The sequence below is a fragment of the Ruditapes philippinarum genome, unplaced genomic scaffold (genome assembly GCF_026571515.1).
Source record: "Ruditapes philippinarum isolate M1 unplaced genomic scaffold, ASM2657151v2 ctg2082_1_1_1_1, whole genome shotgun sequence".
NCBI classification, from domain to species: Eukaryota; Metazoa; Mollusca; class Bivalvia; order Venerida; family Veneridae; genus Ruditapes; species Ruditapes philippinarum.
The window spans coordinates 34,691-56,499 of record NW_026862740.1 but is presented as its reverse complement, the minus strand read 5'-3'; the positions used below and the strand labels follow the sequence as shown (position 1 = coordinate 56,499).

General features: G+C 32.8%; 1 protein-coding gene across 2 annotated transcripts; it reads left to right on the top strand.

The window, feature by feature from the left end:
* Nucleotides 1-926: 926 nt before the first annotated feature.
* LOC132720046 (beta-1,3-galactosyltransferase 6-like) lies at nucleotides 927-21,223 on the top strand. Of its 2 annotated transcripts, none has more exons than XM_060704031.1 (2): nucleotides 927-995; nucleotides 19,755-21,223. In XM_060704031.1, the coding sequence occupies exon 2, from the start codon at nucleotides 19,940-19,942 to the stop codon at nucleotides 20,519-20,521; it is 582 nt and encodes a 193-aa protein (XP_060560014.1). In that variant the 5' UTR covers nucleotides 927-995; nucleotides 19,755-19,939; the 3' UTR covers nucleotides 20,522-21,223. The 2 variants fall into 2 exon arrangements, with proteins under 2 accessions (XP_060560014.1, XP_060560015.1); XM_060704032.1 differs by having other exon boundaries at nucleotides 928-975.
* Nucleotides 21,224-21,809: the final 586 nt, after the last annotated feature.

Below are 21,809 nucleotides of genomic sequence, written 5' to 3'. Positions count from 1 at the left end.
GTATCCTATTAAAACACATAGGGATCCCGGGAATTGACCAGTCCAATGATATATTTTTCAGATAAGCCGGGATCGTATTAAACATATAGGGATCCCGGGAATTGACCAGGCCAAGAAGATATTTTTCAGATAAGCCGGGATCGTATTAAAACACATAGGGATCCCGGGTATTGACCAGTTCAAGAATATAGAGTTTTCAGAAAAACCGGAATCGTATTAGACGTACAGATAAAGAGTAAATTATCATTCGATTATCATAAATCAGCATTTTTATATACAAAATGTAATATTTTACACGCCTTTTACGTAAAATAAGCATGCCAATTAAGTCGAACTTGTGTTTACAATAGTGTATAAATCCTCAACCATAATGGTCACGAAAAATAGTTGATTTTCCTTATTAGACTTAAGAGATCCCGGGTAATCGCATTAAGAAAAGCCGGGATCGTATAAGATATATATATCCCGGGAAATTGACCATTACCATCTTGCTTTCAGAAAAGCCGAAATCTATTAAACACTACAGAGATCCCGGGAATTGACCACCTGTCATACACGTCAAAAGTGTTTTTTTTTTGTTATCAATTATGTTAAGTATATCTTCTGATCTTTTCTAAAAATAATATTTAAATACATGAACATAAAATTAAGCCAAATAGTGTATTAACAAAAACTTTGATTTTTCCAATTATACTATAATTACAATTAAGTTTTGTGATTTCCGCATTTTAAGTTTGTTAATAAATAACTCGAAATATATTTAAATCTTAAGTTAAATTCATTTACTGTTCATTACATACAATTAAGGAAATAAATAGTTAACGTTTAATCGCCTCTCATTACGACAATAATCAACACAAATGTAGTTTATGAGTTTTCCCTATATATCTAATACGATCCCGAAGTCTAAATTGTTACCGGTTTACACTGTACCCAAGAGGTAGAACGATCGGAATGAATTAACCAGATGATAGCGTGAGAATATATGAATTATGGTAGATAAAGTTAATGAAAATCTAAGGCAATTGTTTTTACATTTTTTTATTATACTATTTGTGTAATACACTTATTTTCTTTGACAATAGTTTTAACTGTTGAAGGGATGAAAACGGTCCATTCGGCCTTAAATAGACTCGGTCCGATTCATCTCGGGGGTAGTCAGATTATTTTCTCCATTACCAGTTCTTCACCTGACGTTTCCTCCTTAGTACTGTACTCTCCATATTTTGGTGGAGAACAGTCTGCATATGTGCAGTATATACAGACAATTCCTCCCCATTTGTATTGTTATCTGGTTTAGGTTTGGGAGAGAACCGTCAGGGAGAGGAACTGGTAAGGGAGAGAATAGTCTGTCATTCATGAATAGGTAGTCAGACTATTCTCTCCCTTACCAGTTCCTACCCTGACGTTTCCTCCCTGACGGTTCTCTCCCTATTTTGGGGGAGAACTGTCTGCATATTTGCAAATAAGCAGACAGTTCCTCCCCATTTTCATTTTTTTTTTAATACAGAATTATTAAAGTATTTAGATGTTAAATAAATGGGTAAGTTTATTATTAATTGATATTAATTAGAGACACAAAATATTTTGGTTGAAGTATAAAATTTAGATGTTTGATAAATGGGTAAGTCAATTGATATAAATTAGAAAAAAAATAGCGGATGAGTAATTTTTTCTGATTTTTTTATTTTATTAGATCTAATGTATAGTTTTAAATATGTTTAGTCATTTGAAAATAATTAATGAATAATTTACTTGATTAGGATAATCATTATATAATATAAATTATTATGTTGTTTTGTGTTGTTCAATTATTTTTTTATATAAATAAGAATCAAATTTATAAGAAAAAAAAAATATAAATGCATTGTAATTGCTAAATTTCATACTTTTGTCAAATGAAGAAAGGAGTTCAATACACTGTCACATGTGTGTTAAGTTTGCTGTCAGAGATAATTATATATATTAAGTGTTTGTTAATTCATTACTCAAGAATCAAGGTGTTGATTAGATTAAAATAGCTGTGAAAAGGTGTTGATGAATAATATTTACCAGTCCAATGTATATCAATCACTGTCAAATAATCTTAATCTCTCACAATGAAGGTGTTAATAGGATTAAAACATCTCGAAAAGGTGTTTAAAATTTATAGGCACTTTTCAGCTGATCAACATAATATAAAACATAAACATGTATCAAACACATTCTTCTTCTCCAAATCCCTCCAGAGGCGTGCACTTCTCTGGAGGGTGGCGCTAACAACTTAAACAAGAGCCGTTTTATGTCAACCGCCTGTTTGCAGCCGTCACGGAACTTGATGCTTCTCCGGTATTGTCTTTCCTCCATCGAACGAAGTACAGGACTTAGGAAAATGGGCATGAAAAAGACGTCCTTGATGAGACTTCTAGAGTGGACCGGCATGGACGCTGAGATCTCGGACATATGGAATTTCCGGCGCCGAGCTAAAATAAACCTAATACAACAACAACAAACAAAACACATTCTTTTAATAATCTTCATTAAGAAATATTATTAGCTAAAGTAAAAACTAAAATGATCTAATAAAAATAAATTGGGGGAGAACTGTCTGCATATTTCAAATTTGGGAGAGAACCGTCAGGGGAGGAAACGGTTTGGGAGAGAACCGTCAGGGAGAGGAACTGGTAAGGGAGAGAATAGTCTGTCATTCTTATGAATACATCATAAATGATGCATTTAGGCCTGTTTTTAATCAACTGAGCATGCTGTTTAAAACACAGGGACCCAGCACAGTGTTGGCATAGTGTAAAAAAAGTAATTCTAAAAAAATATATATACTGTATATATAATATATAGACTATATATTATATATAAAGTATAATTTTTTTTTCTAGAATTACTTTTTTTACACCATCCCAACACTGTGCCAAGTCCCTTTGGTTTAAAAGCAATGTTTACAAAAAATGGCGACATTGACATCTATACTGCGGTCAGTCTATTTACCCAAAGATGGGTTTCCTAGCAGTCTGATCAGAACTTGTACTTTTTATAAAATAAAATAAAAATTTGTCAACAGACAAATACAAAACTTAGAAAGAACAAAGTTAGGTACCAGTCTTGCATTACTATGTTTTTAATGTTAGTCTTTTAATTTCATTTTAACTGGAACATTAATATTCCCGAAACGTAACACCTTTTCTCACATTTATTGAAAATTTCATTGCATTTTTTCAGACTATTTTTATTTTTAACAATAAAAAATATTAAGATGATATTATCAAAGAAATAAATCTTAAAGAAATCTTACTTGTTGACTGCAATATAATATATTGTTCAACTATTGATTCACCTAGAATGGTGTCTCAGTTATTGTGCACAGGCGTTCAAACTAGAATTCCCCAGGTGTTGCTTATTTTTAAATGTCGCAAGTTCTCTTACATTACTTTGAAAAATAGGCAAGACTTCAAAACATATAAATCGCTATACTATTTTAGCAGCTGTGTTTCATAGAAACAAACATCTCTCTGATTTGATGAAGTAATATACATGCCTTACTGGAAAATATAGACTACTGGATAAAAATGTTCAAGGGCCGGAAACTGCTAGAAAACCAGTAATCAACAGCAAGTGAGTTCTGGCCATGTTTTTGAATTTGCCAGTGATCATATTAGATGTCACAAATAAAAATTTCATACAACCAGTCATTTAAATCCAGAATAGTCGCTATTATATCCAAGAAATCCTCCCTGGCAATTCGAAGCTGTGGCTTCCATTTATACTGTGATGTGCTACTATTAGATAGTCAATGTCTCTAATTTAACATCATCACTTATTTCATGGTAATGGAACAGTTCCACATGAACACTGTTAATATTGGTGAAAATTTACATTGTAACATTAGTCATAAACTTAAACAACAAAATTTTTATGCAAAATATTTTAACAGTTTTTACACTGTACCAATTCAGAAGGGAACATTCAACAAGACACTTCACCCCCTCAAACTTTGAATACACTTCACCCATGTTATGATATCAAGATAAGCTAACTCTTTACGCGTTTATTTGTACAGTCAATTGGATTACTTCCCTTTACTTGATATTCATTTATGCTTAGTTCTGGCTACCAAAACTTTATAATTCACTTTTTTACATTTTTGTTTTTCACCTGATGTGGCATGTCATGTCATAGTAAATAAATGGGTATGCTGAAGACCTTAAGCTAATTAATGCTATGTTATAATATATGATCATGCTTCTCTGATAGCTGGGTATTCTCACTTGAGCTCCTGTATTAACTTGTCATAATAAATATAATCAACAAAAACAGAAACCTTACACTTTATTTCTTTTAAATATTTTCTAATATGTGATTTAAAGCTACATTAAATAAATTTCATAAAAACAGAAATAGCGACAATTCATTAACAAATTGGGTTGCATAACGACCCCAGATCTTACTTTGGTGTCCAGACAACCAAAATGAGTTTTATAAGCATAAAAAGGGTGCAACGTCATAGTGGCGAAATTGAAAGTACAATTACAGTTTGCATGAGAAACTCCGCCTTCTGGTCATCTGATCAACAAACATGACTTTAAGTAGCAGTCCTAATTTAACGGTACTTTTCCGCATTGTAACGGATGATTTCATACAAATTTAATCTTTTTTATGAGATGATTTCTTTTTTCTGAACCCCAGGCCTAGTGCACCGTGAAGCTAAAACGGTTAATGTTTGTTTGCACAAGAAAATCTCATATTTGTTGTGTTCCAGATAGCAGTTATGACACTGTGACATAGCGCATACACTAGCTGATTATAGTCTTCATTTGCATGTTAAAATTGGTTTACAAACTTTAGTGTTACGGTGGAGTTTCCCATTTAAAATCCCAATTATGAATAGTATTTGATGAGATTTACAACATTATTGTTAAAAAGGTTAAGGAAACTCACAGTAGAATGCTTGGTTTTTATGCAGACGGCAAAATAATTTTACATATTTATTTAATGTACATGTATCTTTAAATCAAAACATGTCACGATGTATTGTGAGTATTCATGTATTATAGATACACTATACATTTTTTTTGTTTTTAGCTCGACTATTCGATAAGAATAAGTAGAGCTATTGTAGTCACCCGAGCGTCGGCGTCAGTGTCAGCGTCGGCGTAACCACTTATGTTAAAGTTTTTGTAATAGTTCAAATATTTTCAAAGTCCATTGACATATGGCTTTGAAACTTTGCAAACTTGTTCACCATCATGACCCCAACCTGTAGACAGGAGGAGGTAACTCTATCAAGCATTTTGACAGAATTATGCCCCTTTTTCGACTTAGAATTTACGTTAAAGTTTTTGTAATAGTTCAAATATTTTCAAAGTCCATTGACATATGGCTTTGAAACTTTGCACACTTGTTCACCATCATGATCCCAACCTGTAGACTGGAGGAGGTAACTATATCAAGCATTTTGACAGAATTATGCCCCTTTTTCGACTTAGAATTTACGTTAAAGTTTTTGTAATAGTTCAAATATTTTCAAAGTCCATTGACATATGGCTTTGAAATTTTGCACACTTGTTCACCATCATGACCCCAACCTGTAAACAGGAGGAGGTAACTGTATCAAGCATTTTTTTTACTATCAAGCACTAAGAATAGTCGAGCTTTGCTGTCCTACCGACAGCTCTTGTTACCGCGTATTGTCAGTAGAATGCAGCTAAGCGTAAAATTTTAGTTTTTGCATGTGAAGCCTGTGCATGCTGAATGTCAGATAGACAGTGATGTAAGGCACTATACAGGTGTTCAGCACAGGGGGCCCACACAGTGTTTGGATGGTATATACTGCTTGATAGTGACCTAAAAATGAGATTTTAGTCATAACCTTATAATATGTATATAAATATAGACAAGTCTATATTTATATACATATTATAAGGTTATGACTAAAATCTCATTTTTAGGTCACTATCAAGCGGTATATACCATCCAAACACTGTGTGGGCCCCCTGTGGTGTTCAGTAACAATTTAGTTGATAGCTTTCACAATGCCCGATTGCCACGTTTATCAGAAGCAGAGAGAAGTCAAGCAATAGGAATGCTGTTGGGTGGGGCATTACCTTGACCGCGCCAGCGTTTAACGTAACTGCACTAACCATTCCCAATTGGTTGCGGGCACAACAACGCCCGATAAGAGCTTGAACTTGACGCCCATATACAGGCGGTATTCTTACTTTATGCCATTGTCAGCCCTGTATTAGGTGGGCACGTGCGCACTGTCACTGGCAGCTACGTGACTGGAATACTGTCCTGTTTTCAGACGAGTCTCATTACAATCTCAGTCATGCCGAGGGCCATGTAAAAATTTACCGTCGGAAGGGCGAAAGGTTTGCACCTGCCTGTGTTAGACAGTATAATTGTTTCAGTGATGGAAGCGACATGGTATGGGGCGAGATAATTGGTGGCCAAAAGACCAAGCTTATTGTTATACACGGCAAATTAAACACCCAGAGATACATCAACGAAGTCTTGAATGCTGAGGCTATTCCGTTTATGCAAAGAAATGGTCCCGTTGACCGTTGTGTTTCAACAAGACAATGTTGTCCTCACACAGTGAGGATAACTAGCGCTTGCTTAGCTAGGTGTTTGGACTTTACACCTCCTTGATGTTTCACCCCTGGACGTTTCACCCTCAAAACCCTGGTCTTTTCACCTCCACTTTTTAAATTTGATAAATATATGAAATAAATACCATTATGGGTTATAATATTATATATAATATAATTTCCATTTACAGGAAAAGGAAAAAAAAGATAATAATATGTCTTCTGAACAGTCATGCATATGACTAATGTCTTTGTTAAAATTATTGTAGTACATTTTTATACAAGAGTAGATCTAATCTAAAATATGAAAAAAACATATGCATTAAGGGGTCTATTTAAATCTTGGAATTAACTAAATGACCTTAAGCAGACATATACTATTCTTTCGTAGTTCTAACAATATAAGATGTTGAATGCATAGTTCTAACATAATCTTTAATGAATGTTAGGTACTGTCTTTTCATCTTATTATATTATATATAGTATTTAGCTGGTTTATTACAGATTTATTTGTTTTATTACCAAGAATGATAGACCAATTAACATTATTCATTTGTCAAAATATATTAACAAAATTACAATCAATATTGGGAAGTGTGATATATTACATTTTATTGAATGAAAATTAGTTGATAGTTTAGGAGTTCATTTACACTAAAAATTTCATGAAATCGATAGTATTACAATTAATTGCAACAATTTGAAATATTAAAATAATGAAAAGTTTTAATTGTTAATAATTTATATATTTACAAAGATAAATGTTATTTTATAACTATGGTACACAATGTTAATGTATTATCTGGAAATAAAAGGATTCTTTAATTTCATTAGCAATGTTCTTATTTCAATATTCATTCAAATGTGAGATAACTGGAAGAAAGTCAATGTGTAAAGTGAATTTTAGTGAAAAGAGTCGACATTCACAAATAGTCACTTCAGTGAAAACAGTGAAAAAACAAATGAAAACATGCAACGTAAGTCTGAAACGTCTAGGAGGTGTAAAGACCAAGGCCGAAACGTCCAGGAGGTGTATAGACCAAAGGTGAAACGTCCAGGAGGTGTAAAGTCCTGAAATCCTTAGCTACAGCCAACATCAATACCATGCAATGGCCAGCAATGTCTCCAGATATGAATCCGATAGAACATATCTGGGATGTGCTTGGCAGTAATGTCCGAAGACATCACACCCCACTTACATTATGCATTGATAGTGGAATGGAATAATCTTCCAAATAACCTTGTTCAACGTCGACAGGTTGACGCACTACTGAGGGCCTGAGGTGGCCACAACCGATATTGAATTAAATGAAAAAATCACATGGGTTTTAAAACTGTTGATGAAATGATGAAAACCTATTTGCACGTAGTCAAAACATTATAGCCATATAATTGATAAATTGAATTGACCCTTTCCATAGAACTAGCGTAATTTAACAGACTTAAACATAATTAATAAACAACAAAATGCATATCAATGTTGTGCATCGTCTCTTTTTCATGCCCAGCATTAGTTTTTACATTTCCGTCATCGAAAATAATAATAAAATATACACTGTCAGGTTGAGTGTAGTAGGAAATAGTTTGAAATCTTGTTATCATTCATATAACATAACAACTCCTCATGACACTTCACCCCCCCAATTGAAAAATCGGTCAGACACTTCACCCTTCATCCGGTATTTATTATTAAGTTAATAATTCAGAAATGTCTAGCCTATAATATTATGCACTGTTGATGAATGATGATAGCCGTATGGCATTTTTAAAAATGATAAATAAATGCAATGATGGAGTCAGTAACTTGCATGTCTCACAAAGAATGATAATATAGATCTTTTCTAAATAATTTCATGGATGATATTCAGTCATTTATATTATGACAAGATAGCGGAAATCAGGAATAATGTCTCCTTTTACCTTTTACCTCATGAGCATATCGCGAAAAATGGCCGTTTTCATTGAAAAGCCTCTTGTAACAAGTTCAAACTGCTATGAAACTATGAAAAATGCTTCAATACTGATGAAACTTGGCACAAATGTTGACTAGACCATAGCCTCTGTAACAGCATGCTCAATTGTAAATTTCCAGTTACCATGGCAATGGGGGGACGTCTCTAAATTGCCAAAAATCACTATTTTGCATTGTTTTTTTCCATCAAAACTGATTTCAAAGTGCTGCAACCTCTCAATGAATTGAGATAGAGTAAAAGGCTTTTCAGTGTCGGTTACTAGTTACCCTAAGATCTACCTGAGGCCATTTTTAGCCTGTCAGATGTCAAAAATTTTCTTGGCGGTGAGGGGGACTGCCGCCACATTTCCAACCCCCAAAACAGAAAGGGGCACATCCCTCTTCTGGCAACCCACTGATGTAACATTTGAATGGGGAACAGCGTTGAAAAATGGTCTGTTTTTTTAACAACATTTCTCAAAAGAAAAATAGTATTTGGGGTCTGAATAGGGCATTTTTTCACTGTTCAAGGCCTCAAAAAAAAGGTGGGGTTGGGGGGGGGCAAAAAGCCGCCGAAACACGCTTATATAAGGGAAAAGGTTGATTAAACAGCTTTCGTAAGCCGATGAAAGTTTTAATTAGTTATAATTATTAAATTATTAAAAATATTTTTTATAATATAACTACCACTGGAAATTGACCCACATACTTTTAATGTCAAGTCAATAAGTGTGCCTGTGATTGATCTGGTAGCGTGCTGTGCAATCATGAACACAACTGCGATTTATCATTAAAAGAAATGTTCAATGCCCACTAAAAGTAATCAAGATAAAAAATATATTGCAAATGTATTACATCTATTTATCACACACCTGTGCCGATTTTGCGACTCTGTAAAAATGGTATTGCACGGCCGTGCATATATTTGGACGTGACGTCATTAGCGTTATACAAACATAGTGTAACAACGCGCTAAATGTTAGCGTTATACTTTAGGCGCGTCAATGAAAAATGATTCTTATATCACTTTAAACAGTCCTTATTTTGGGTATGTGATCAATAGAATATTAAAATCGTATAAGTTCATTACTGAATATATTGCACTTGTTGAATAAATTAATATTATGCCTGCCAGAGTCCCCTGTGAGCAAAGTATTACATCTATATATTGTCCATAGAAATGATTAAATACTGTTTCAGTTTATTAGTCCCCTACCCATTTACTGGAGGGGACTTTAGGTTTACCCTCTGTACGTCAGTCCATCTGTCTGTCCGTCCGTCCACAAAACTGGATCCCTCGATAACGCAAAAAGTACTGAAAATATTTTTATGAAACTTGATATATGGATAGATGACAGTATGGAGATTATGCATATCTTTTTCTTTTCGTCCTATGTTGAAAATTCTGGTTGCTATGGCAACAAATAGCCTGAAAATATGGCAAATTTACACATAAACTGGATCCAGTGATAAGGCAAATTTAAGTGCTGAAAATATTTTTATGAACTTGAATTATGGGTAGATGGCAGTATGGAGATTACGCATGTCTTTTTCTTTTCTTCCAATTTTGAAAAAAAAAATTGGTTGCCATGGCAACAAATAGGTTTAAAACATGGCAAATATTACAATATTCATGATTAGTAAAAAAAAAGCTGAACATTTTTATGGAACTTAAAATATGGATAGATGGTAGTATGGAAATTATACACATCATTTTAATCTTGACTATAGGGAGTATATTGAGAGCTGTCATACTTGACAAACATCGGTAATCTCGTCAAGATTTCTGATTCTAGTTTTTAGGCTTTTTTCACTTTAGACATAAGTCATCAACCACAGCATATGTGACAAGGTTTTAGCTCTAGCACAAAAATTATCAGAATTGCCTCCCTTGAACTTACATGAAAAAAAATGTTGTTTTTATTTAATAACTTCTTTATTTCTTAATGTATCCTCTTCAAACTTCATATATATGTTTCTTATTATCACTCTAATCATTTGTGAGAAAGTTCAATACTCTAGCAAGACTTAGTTCCAGAATTATGTCCCCCTTGAACTTAGATTTGTTTCGAGAAATTGGTATATTTTACTCCAACTTCTCAATTACTTATACTTATAGGATTTACTTCAAACTCCCACATCATAATAATATGACAAGGTTTATAAATCTAGCATCCTTATTTCCAAAATTATCTCCTCCTTAAACTTTGAATTTTTCTTATTCATTCTTTTAACTTTCTTTTACTTCAAATTCAAAATAAACATTCAGTATGAACAGCTTCATTACAAATTGTTCTTTGTAACACTCACATCATGTGTGACATCTTGGATCTTTATTTCAAAAGTTATCTCCTCTTTAAGAATTTTGCTTTTAAAAATGTTATATTTTAGTAACATGGATGTTTAAAAAATTAACTTTAGAGTGACAGACTCCTTCAGTCTATCTGTTCATAAAAACTGTTTCCTGTGATCACTTTTAAAGAACTTTTCCAACAAATTTTCTTATAAAAGAGAAAAATTGAAACATAAGTGAATGGCCAATGGCCCTTCAGAATGTTGCTGGGGTTCTAACCGGTAGGGGACTTATGGATTGCTTGCAATACTTTGATAATTGCTTGTTTCTCTTTGTATTTTCTCACGGAATTTATTTATTAAAATCTGTGATTTTCTGAGGAAAGAAAACTTCCAATCATCAAATGCCAATATTTAATATATCTAATGTAATTGATAAAGTTTTCATGATATTCTATAAAATCTTTGTTTAGAAACACTAGTTTGCATATTCAATATTGTTTTAGGTAATTTATCTTAAAATGCCGTACGGCTAGCCTCAAGAGTATGTATAGTCTAGTCGTACATGACATAGATATGGCTAGAACTTTTGGCTAGCAGTACATGCCCCATATAGCTGGCCACTGCCAATTCAAATTGGGGCGAAATGTCCTAGGGTTGAATTGTCTGTAAAGCATAGTATCTATATCAAGAATTAAAGCCAAATTGGTCCCAAATTTTAAGACACTTGCTATTATATGACACGTACATGAAGTAACAAAAAACCCAATGGTTTGAGTTTAAGTTTGTAGCCTGCAGAGACCGAAAACCCATAATCACCTTGAATACTAGTATGTGCAAGAACTGAAAAAATAAGATAACAGCGTTCAATGATTAAGTATCATTTATTAAGACTTGATGGTAAAAGGTTTTGTTTTCATTTCTGTGAAAGTTGTTTGAAAACCAGTCCCTTTCATGTTTCAGTGTTAAAGAATTTTGGTATCTAGTGTTAACAAGGGGTATCACTTTTTAGCTCACCGGAACCAAAAGTTCAGGGTGATGCTCCGTCGTACGGCGTCGTGCATCAACAATCGTCTTCTTCTCTGAAACTGCTGGGCAGATTTACTTCAAATTTGGTCTTTAGCATCCTTGTGACAGTCACAATTGAATTTGCGCATCTCATTTCAATTGGCCCCTTTTAGGGGTCAACAGAGCTAAGAAAAAAAGAAAATCCTTTAAACATCTTCTACAGAAGTTACAGAACTGATAGATGGACGATCACCAAACTTTGTCTGAAGCATTCTTGGGTAGTCTTTTACACACTGTATTACCGGCGGCAGTGATGGCCAGATCACTGCAGTGATGGCAGATATCTGAAAATTACCGATCGATACACTAGGTTATTAAATTGGTTGGTTTAATTATATTACACAAATACAGCCAATTTCATTGCTATAAAACCACCTCCGTGGTCGAGGGGTTAGAGTTGATGACTTCTAATCCAGTTACCTCTCTGGCGTGGGTTCGATCCCCGGGAGATGCTTTGGTAGTTTAGCGCGGAGGAAGGTTGTCTAATACTGGTGTAACTCTCCAGGAACGATGGTTAGGAAACTACCCGCCTATATGACTGAAATACCGTTGGAAAAAGGCGTAAAATGAAACAAACAAACAAACAAACAAACATTGCTATAAAAGTATTGTCCATTGAATGGAGATACTGTAAGGTAATTAAAATTGGACTCGTTTTTTCCTGTTTTAAGACTATTTTGAGCAGGTTAAAAGTGACAGCCTCGGAAAAATCCGTGAAAATGTCTGTTTTCTGTTCAATTTATCTCAAGTTATAAGTAAATGGCAGGATTTCCTGTTATCAATATAGACGTTCATCCATTTGGGTCACGCAAGCCAAATATATTAATCTGCTCGAAATAGTCTTAAAACAGGAAAAAACGAGTCCAGAATTACCTTTCAGTATCTCCTTTCAATGGACAATACTTTTATAGCAATGAAATGGGCCGTATTTGTGTAATATAATTAAACCAACCAAATTTATAACCTACCTGTATCGATCAGTAATTTTCAGATATCTGCCATCACTGCAGTGATCTGCCATCACTGCCGCCGGTAATACGGTGTGTTTTATCAAGGTTGTTCATATTAATTTGATTGTCCCCTTTTAGGGGCGCTAAAGCTGAAAATAGAAATACCTTTAAATGTCTATTTCTACAGAACTAATTGATGGATGATCACCAGACTTTGTCTGTAGCATTCTTGGGTAGTCTTTTATCAAGTTTGCTCATATTGATTTGATTGGACCCTTTCAGGGACCAATAAAGCTAAAAAAAAGAAAAACCTTTGATCATGGCATTTCCTATTGAAATAATTGATAGATGATCACCAAACTTTGTAGCATTCTTGGGTAGTCTTTAATCAAGTTTGCTGACATATTAATTTGATTGGCCCCTTTGAAGCTAAGCTTAAATGCCCCAGGTCATGGCATTTCTTCAAATTATTGTGTAAACATATTCTAAGCTCAAATTTAATATTAGAAAATATTGACAATGGATAATTTCCATCATTGAAAAGCAGTTGTTTCTGGTGAGCGGCTCAGGGCCATTATGGTCCTATTGTTGTTGTTTTTTTTTGGTGGGGGTGGGACCTCCAAACATCTGTGATTACTGTAACCCAATTTATATTCGCGAATACAAATTTTCGCGTTTTGCCGAGGTCGGACATATTCGCGAATATTAAATTTCCGCGTTTTCTTGATTTCCCCCAAAAAAATATTCGCGGATTGGAAAGTCCAATGGGGCCGTAAAATCCATTAGCCGACTATTAATCTTCAATAATTGAGGTCATTATTGGTGTCTTAAATGGGATTAACAATACGCTAGCCTTATATTGTATTGGTAAATGAATTGTGATCACGGAACGTGATTGACAATGGGCCTACCCTTACCAAAATGACTTTAAGTGACTTATATGTTTCTTATATGCAACTTATTCTTGACCTATAAGAGAACACTATAAGTTTACATATAAGTCACTTATAAATCACCTAAAAACCTGTCTAAGTCAGTTATAGGTATATGCTACATATAAGTCACTTTTGGCCATTTTTCCCCCAACATACAAGTGACATATAAGTCACCTATAAGTGCCTTATACTGGTCAAGTTTGAGGTAACCAGTTTCTATTGTTAGGTATAAGTGAAAACTTAGAACTTTTGCGAAGACCTTTTATTACTGAGCAAAGCTGAAAAAAAATTATTAAGTGCAAAAACATGAGAAAAAATTGATAAAATTTATTGAAGTTAATTTGTAAATTCTTTGCTTTATCACAATGGGTATCAAAATACTCAGAATTTAAAAATATACTATAATCTAAGACCCTTAATCACAAACAATTAAGATTTTTTTAAATGTTGCTTATTAATTTTTTTAACACAGCTGGATTTTTTAAATAAGACAATAGGAAAAATGATTATTATCAATTAAGTATATTACCTGTAAAAAATTTTGGCACAGATTCTGTGCTAAATTGGGACAAAAATGGCATTTCAATCAGTGATTTCTAGGCTACCATGGACAGAAATGAAATTCGGGCATGTCATTTCTTCTCACAAGGAAAATATTTCACATAAAAAGTCACCCAAGGCATAATTCTACTCTTGTTTTTTTTTTCTAACTTGAAACAGACATTGAAAATCTATACGTTTTAAACCTACTGTACTTCTTACAGACCTCATTTTGCTGAAGTAAGATATTCTAACAAGAAAAGAGATGTGTGTATTTTTTTAATATACAAGTGTTATTTTTAAGACATTGGGGCCAAGTGTATTTTAGATATTTAAACAATAGAAAAAAGCAGTGCTTGAAATAAAACTCATTTATATTCCCTTTTAATCTAAATAAAATCAAGGAACCAATTATGCCCTGATGATTGCTTATATTTTCTACATCCACTGATTTTTACACCACACAGATCAAAGGTCTGATAAAACTGGCCACCTGCCTTGACACCATCTGTGCATGACTAATTTCCTGACTGGCCATTCCTACAAATCAGACTGTTCTATGTGATTATTTTGGGGAAAGATAACATTTCCTATCCTGAATTTTGCAAAAAAGGACATTGCATTTTCTTTTCAAAAATGTATAATGATTTTTTAAAATTTACATATCTATTTGTTATTTGATTTTTTTTTTCACATTCAATGATTGTAAGATAGAAATGATGAGTGCTTTGATTTTTGGATCTACCCTGTTTTAATTAATATTGGACCTGTCCAGACACACAGTTTTAAGTCTAAAACATTTAGGTTAGCAAGCTGGTGGAAATCACAGAGAATCTACTTGATGTTTTAGGAATTTTAGAGATATTGTTTTGTTTAAGATGTTTAAGTATAATTATGGTAAATAAGAATGACAAGAAGAATCATCTTGGACAAGAAGATATACAACAAAATCAGGTAAATACTTTTGAGTTACATTTATGCAGATAAAGGTTATATATAAAACAAGCAAAGTAGGATGGCAGCAAACTAAAATTTGTAATTTGAGAGATCAAGGCTGTTTTTTATTTCTAAGCTTCATACATTAGATTTACTAATACTTGTAATTGATTTAAATCTTAGATTCAATAGTCAGTTATTAGGACTTTAAATAGTACAATCAATAGTTTTATGCAGCTGAATAAGACAGTGTCATCATAATCATTTATCATTTTATTGTTGTTTTCAATGGAGAAATCTTATATTACATTTTACATACATTGCAGGCTTAAGTGGGACCAGTGCCAGGTGAATAATGATATGCAGTATTGAGCCTGAAAAGGTATTTTTATTCCCTATACTTACTCAGAAAAAAGCATAATAAATGTTGTTGCAAATAGTGCAGTTAATCAATTCTTATGGAGACTTTTAGCAATTCTTAAACAACACTGGTGATTTGTGCACTAAAATGAGATCATAACTGTGTAACTTAGTATATTTGCATAAATAGCTAATATAGTGTGATGATATAAAAATATATGAAATATAACTGCATATAAAATAGTGCACAATTTATTCCACATCTTTTTTAATTAATTATGAATTTTATCTTTAAAAGGTGAACACAGCCAAATGAAGTTTTCCAAGGAAACAGAATCAGAGGACTGAAATAGACATCAATGAAAGAAAAAGTAGTTTTAAAATAATCAGAAACATTTGAACAAATTTATGATTTGAACAGTTCCTCACTGACAGACTTCCAGCAAAATAATTATATAAATAAAGTGTTTGATTCCAAGAAAACCAGTACCTACAAAAACTTGCTGCTAGAAATAAATATTGTTTTTGTTATAGTGAATGTAAAATGATTGAACTGAAGGATATGTATGTTGAATTTTGTATTTTGCTCATTTATATGACTAAGAATATAAATTAATAAACATTTTTGAAATTAAATTACTAAACTTTTATTTTCATTCTAGCTTTTTTGTCATCAAGCAACATATATGTGACTTACATGTGACTTATATCGCCCCATTAAAGCAAAAAGGTACCAAGTGACATTTTCATGTTTTCGAGAAAATCGCGTTTAAAGATTTGAAGTTCCATATCAAATCAGGTTTTTACAACATGGCTATGAAACTTCACATATATTTAGATAATATTTGAATGTACATGCTCAAAAAGTTGGAAAGCTTATATATTACTAATTAGTGATAATTAATCAATTAAAGGAAATGGTTCCTTTTTGCACTAATCAATATTTTGACCGACAAATGCAAGAAGGTACCATATGAACGCTTGGTCCCTTTTTGCATTGTATGATTTTTAACATTTGCTGTCGAATATATGAAAAGAAGGTACCATATGGCAGTTGGCACCTTTTTTGTCCCAAACAATATTGACAAAAAAAGCATCATTTGGTTACAATTTTATTCTACAATCATACCAATAATAATATGAAATTCTTGTGTTTTCAGTAAATGTCTGCAACAACTATCACACTGCATGTTGTGAAAGTTCTTTCCTCTGTGATCAATCTCAATGCCTATGTCAAAATCTCTTACATTGTTAGTCAAAAATCAGAATAATTTTTCATCCGATTCCATTGTGACACAATCCTTTTCTTTCCTTTTTATGTTGGTTAAGTGGGCATTATTAATTATGGAACTCTTTTTGGACAATTTTCTTTGCACACAAAGTAAACCAAAGTTATTTTTCTTTTGAATAAAGACTGGATGTTTTGGTATTCATAACTCATATATTGTTGCAACAATTTTTGTCCACTAATACTTTTAGATTCTGTATTCTGAACTTCTTTTCCCATAAAATCTTCAGCATTAAAGCTCTCATTTACAAATACTGGACTTTGGGCTTTCCTTTTGGTACCTGTATTTCCATTCCACTTGTATCCAGTTTACTCTTTTTTAGGTCAATGGTTGTTTTGAGTCTCCGGACACTGTTTTTTAATGAAGTATTTGAAATCAAAAAACATGTTATATTTCATTGGGCCACAGCAAAGTTATGGCTGCGATTTTTTCTGGCCAGTGATAAAAGAGAACACAAGCTGAATGATACATATAATGATACAGGAATTATTTTCTTTGCCCCTTCAAGAGTAAAGTTGTCACTCCATCTATGAGTGACCCGATACAAGAAATTTGCTGATCAATCTTAAACTTGGAACTTGTGATTAATATAAAAGAAGAGACGCAGCTATGAATCATTTTTTGTTTTGTCCCCCGTATGAATCTTGAAAAATATATGATAATGACTTATTTGACATAACCACTTTTGGCAAGTAGAAAGGGTTTTTTATTAAAGCAGGAAGATATTTCACATGCCTGTCTTTGCAGTTGGTTTTATCCCATACATGACTGCAACCATTTTTGTGTCATAAGGAATATTGTCAAGTTGTGTAGCAACAGAGTTTTCTTAAATAGTAAAGCTCACTCACTAAATGGCAAGGGGGTTGTTAACAACGGTTTTTGAGATTAAAACATGAACATAAACCGCATGTGTCACTTTTTTGCTTCCAACTTTTTTTTTAAAATCCCTTTTGTTCTTGTGGGAATTTTCTTTCCTGTTTTTTGGATGTTCAATATAATTGTTCCTTGATCGTGTCATCTAGTTTACCTAACTGCCTTCCTATATGTTATGTCATGTTATGTTGCTTAACAGGGTTTTAATTCCTTTTTTTTCCACTTTTCAATAGTTTACAAGATTCCACTCTTTTTAAATGTTTAATCATAGTCATGAGATAGGTATTGTTTCTTTCAGTTTTTTTTATTTGTATATGAGATTCATTTTTAGGGGAAATTACTCTTTATGCTGTTTCCACCAATTTTTAATTTTATCATAAAATTTAGTTTTATTTGCAGAATGTACACTTCCTTGTCATTCTTCTCCTTTCATATACCCCATGTATCTTGTTGGCAAGAGTACAATCAATTACTTTTCTTTTTTAACGTCCACATTTTTGTGAAGAAGTCATTTATACCCACTATTCATTATCTTCACACTGTTATCATTCCTCAATTTAAAACAGAAACAATACTCTGGGATTTATTGTTTATATTTGATGTCCTTTAGCACATCTAGATTGTGTTTTCATTAAAAAAAGCTAAAGGTACCAAGCAAAAACAATTTAAATATAAAATAATCTTAAGGGTCGTAAATTCTTTGTGTGCAGGGACCATGTGACACATGGTTCCTTTTTGCATTAAAATAAATGCTCCAAAACATATATAGTCATACAATGCAGAAGGTACTATGTGACACTTGGTACCTTTTTGCTCAAACTGATATGCATATGGTACCTTTTTGCATTACTAAATGGGAAAATATTGACATAGTACCTTTTTACATAACCTTATATGTCTGTTTAAATAAACATGATACTACAGAGATATTTCTACAGATTAAAGATAACATTAAAACATAATGAAAAATGTTAAAAAGTCATTTTTGGCCAAAATGTCGCTTGGTACCTTTTTGCTTTAATGGGGCGATATGTTACTTATAACTATTAAGTGACTTATATTAAGTCACTTATATGTAACATATAAGTCACTTATATGAGACATATAAGTCACTTATATGTTACTTATAAGTTGAGCATATCTTTGACTTACATGTCACATATTTGTGACTTATATATAACTTATACTTCACTTATATGTCAAAATGCCAGACATATACTGCACTTACATCTAATTTGCATTTAAAATACATATACTTGACTTATAGGTAAATTGACTAAGTGAAGTATAATTCACATATAAAATAGCCTATAAGTGACTTATAAGTTAATTCCGTAAGGGTACTAGTATTTCATAAACTGTATTAAAATGTGGATGTTTATTTTGATTGCTATATTGACAGAGAGTTCTTTTGATATTCATAACATTGTAGTAGTTTACTTAGTTTGTGTTTTTATTGCTTTATGGCAATATTCATAACAATTCATTACTTCCTAACAGGTGCCAGTAAAATTTGAATATATCCGGTCAAGTAGCTTTGCATGAACAACGTCTAAAATAAAAATTTCTCTCCAATTTATTCGCGAAATCGTGCGGACTTATTCGCGCAAACAAATATTCGCGCTTCATGGCCATCCGCGAATAAAGCGAATATTAATTGGTCGCGAATATTCGTTGGGTTACAGTAACTGATTTGTTCCCCTTGTACTGTCACTGTGAGACTGTGTTAGAAACCCAGTAGTAATATGGTAATAAATACTGCAAAATCAGTCATTAATTGCATATAACATTTAAATTATTACTTGAATCTAAAAGTTGAATCTTTATTATTTTCTTAAAATCCTAGTACAATTTATCTCAAGTTTGATTTTCTTAAAATATGATTTTCTTGAAATATTTTGGCTTATCTGAAGGCATACAGTGTTAAAATAATTTAACATGTCCTGATATTCACATATCTATCTTTATGTTTTTTTCAGATTTGTTTGCATCAGAGGTTACCATGATTGAACTAGGAGCAAGATTAACAGTTTTATTCTGTATTGAACAACTGTACTGACTGTAGATATGTACTGAATATACAGATATTGGGGATAATACGGCACTAAGGATAAAGATACTGATGTTAATACCACTGTAATGCATTGTTTAATCAAACACAGTGATGGTATTCCGAATGTTAATGATGAGATTCAAACGCAGGTTCTCGTCAGCCTTGCTGTTCGGACTCGTTGCTGTTATTTCACTACTGATACTTCTTACATTTTGCCATACACCTTGTGAGGTAGGAGAGGAAAGGGAGATCAACACTAGTGAATTATCAAACAACAATGTAGAGTTGATGTTTGCCACAAATTTACTTATTGTTGTTATGTCAGCTCCAACACACTTTGATGTTAGGAATGTAATAAGAGAAACGTGGGCCAACACCTTGCCAAATGGTGCATCAGTGAGATTTGTGGTTGGTCGTAAAAACCTCCCTGAGCAGACCTTAGAAAATGTAAAACAGGAGAATAAGGTTAATAGGGATTTATTATTGCTAGATGATATTGAAGAGTCATATAGTAGTTTGACTAAGAAATTATTGTCAACATTAAAATGGGTTGATAAACATGTGAAATATAACTTTCTAATGAAGGTTGATGAAGATTCATTTGTACGAGTAGAAAACATTTTAGAAGAACTGCTGGCGAAACCGCAAGAGAAACTGTATTGGGGTTTCTTTGATGGTCGTGCCCCATGTTAAAAGATCTGGAAAATGGTCGGAGAAAAGATTTTGTTCTATGTGACCGTTACCTGCCATACGCTCTAGGAGGAGGATATGTGATCTCAAAAGATTTAGTAACTTATGTAGCGAAAAATGCAGATATATTAAAACAGCTCAAATAACGAAGATGTGTCCCTCGGTACTTGTTAGGACCTCTTGATATAAACAGAATTCATGATGTGAACTTTGACACTGAATATAAATCTCGTGGATGCTACAACTCGTATCTTGTCACTCATAAAAAATCTGCGGATGAGCTACAGGAACTGCAGAAAAACTTAGGAATGCTTGGGAGATTGTGTGCCAAAGAGAATAGAGTCAGACTTTCATATAATTATAACTGGAATGATCTTCCTACAAAATGTTGTGAGAGAACAGATCCCGCAATACCATAGAACAATAAAAGCTATGCTAAAGTATCGAACAATAAAAGCCATGCTAGAGTATATTACAATAAAAGCCATGCTACAGTATATTACAATAAAAGCCATGATTAAGTATAAAACAATAAAAGCCATGCTTAGGTATATTACAATAAAAGCCATGCTAAAGTATAAAACAATAAAAGCCATGCTAAAGTAACAATAAAAGCCATAAAAGTATTGGACAATACATGTTATCCTTAAATATTAAGCCAATCAAGGAGTGCCATAGAATTAGACAAGCTAAATTATAAAGTCAATACTTAGTCTTGTAAATATCTTTCATTTTCATCCATTAGTAAAGTTATTTTCTTTGACTTTTTTTGCATTTCACCACATACTTTTGTTGATCAGACATTGACTTAGCTTACATGTGAACCAGTTACATGTATATATAAGTGATAGATGTCGGGATGGAGAAGGTTTATCTGGTGAGGGAGAAAGTGTAGTTTTGACGAGCTTTAGCGAGCCAAGATTCACTTTCACAACAAACCAGACCTTCCTCTATCCCAACATCAACCATGTATTTGATTTATCCTGTTTTGTCTACTTTAATCTTGTTTTACATTATCATTCTTACTTTTCCCCTGATAAAACAGCGTAGATGTAGTTTTGTTTTGCTGCGAACCATGTTGACGTCATCAGGTGACCTAATGACTTGAGATAGATAAGTTTATCCGGCAAGGCTTTATGTTGAAAGATGGACATGTCTTTTTAAAATATTTATGTGTTGTTATTTTGTTGATTATCTAGAATGACTAGTATTAGTTGAATTATTTTATACCTGGAATGTTATTGTTGTAACTATTAATAGATCAATATAATTGAGCTGCGTCACGACAAAA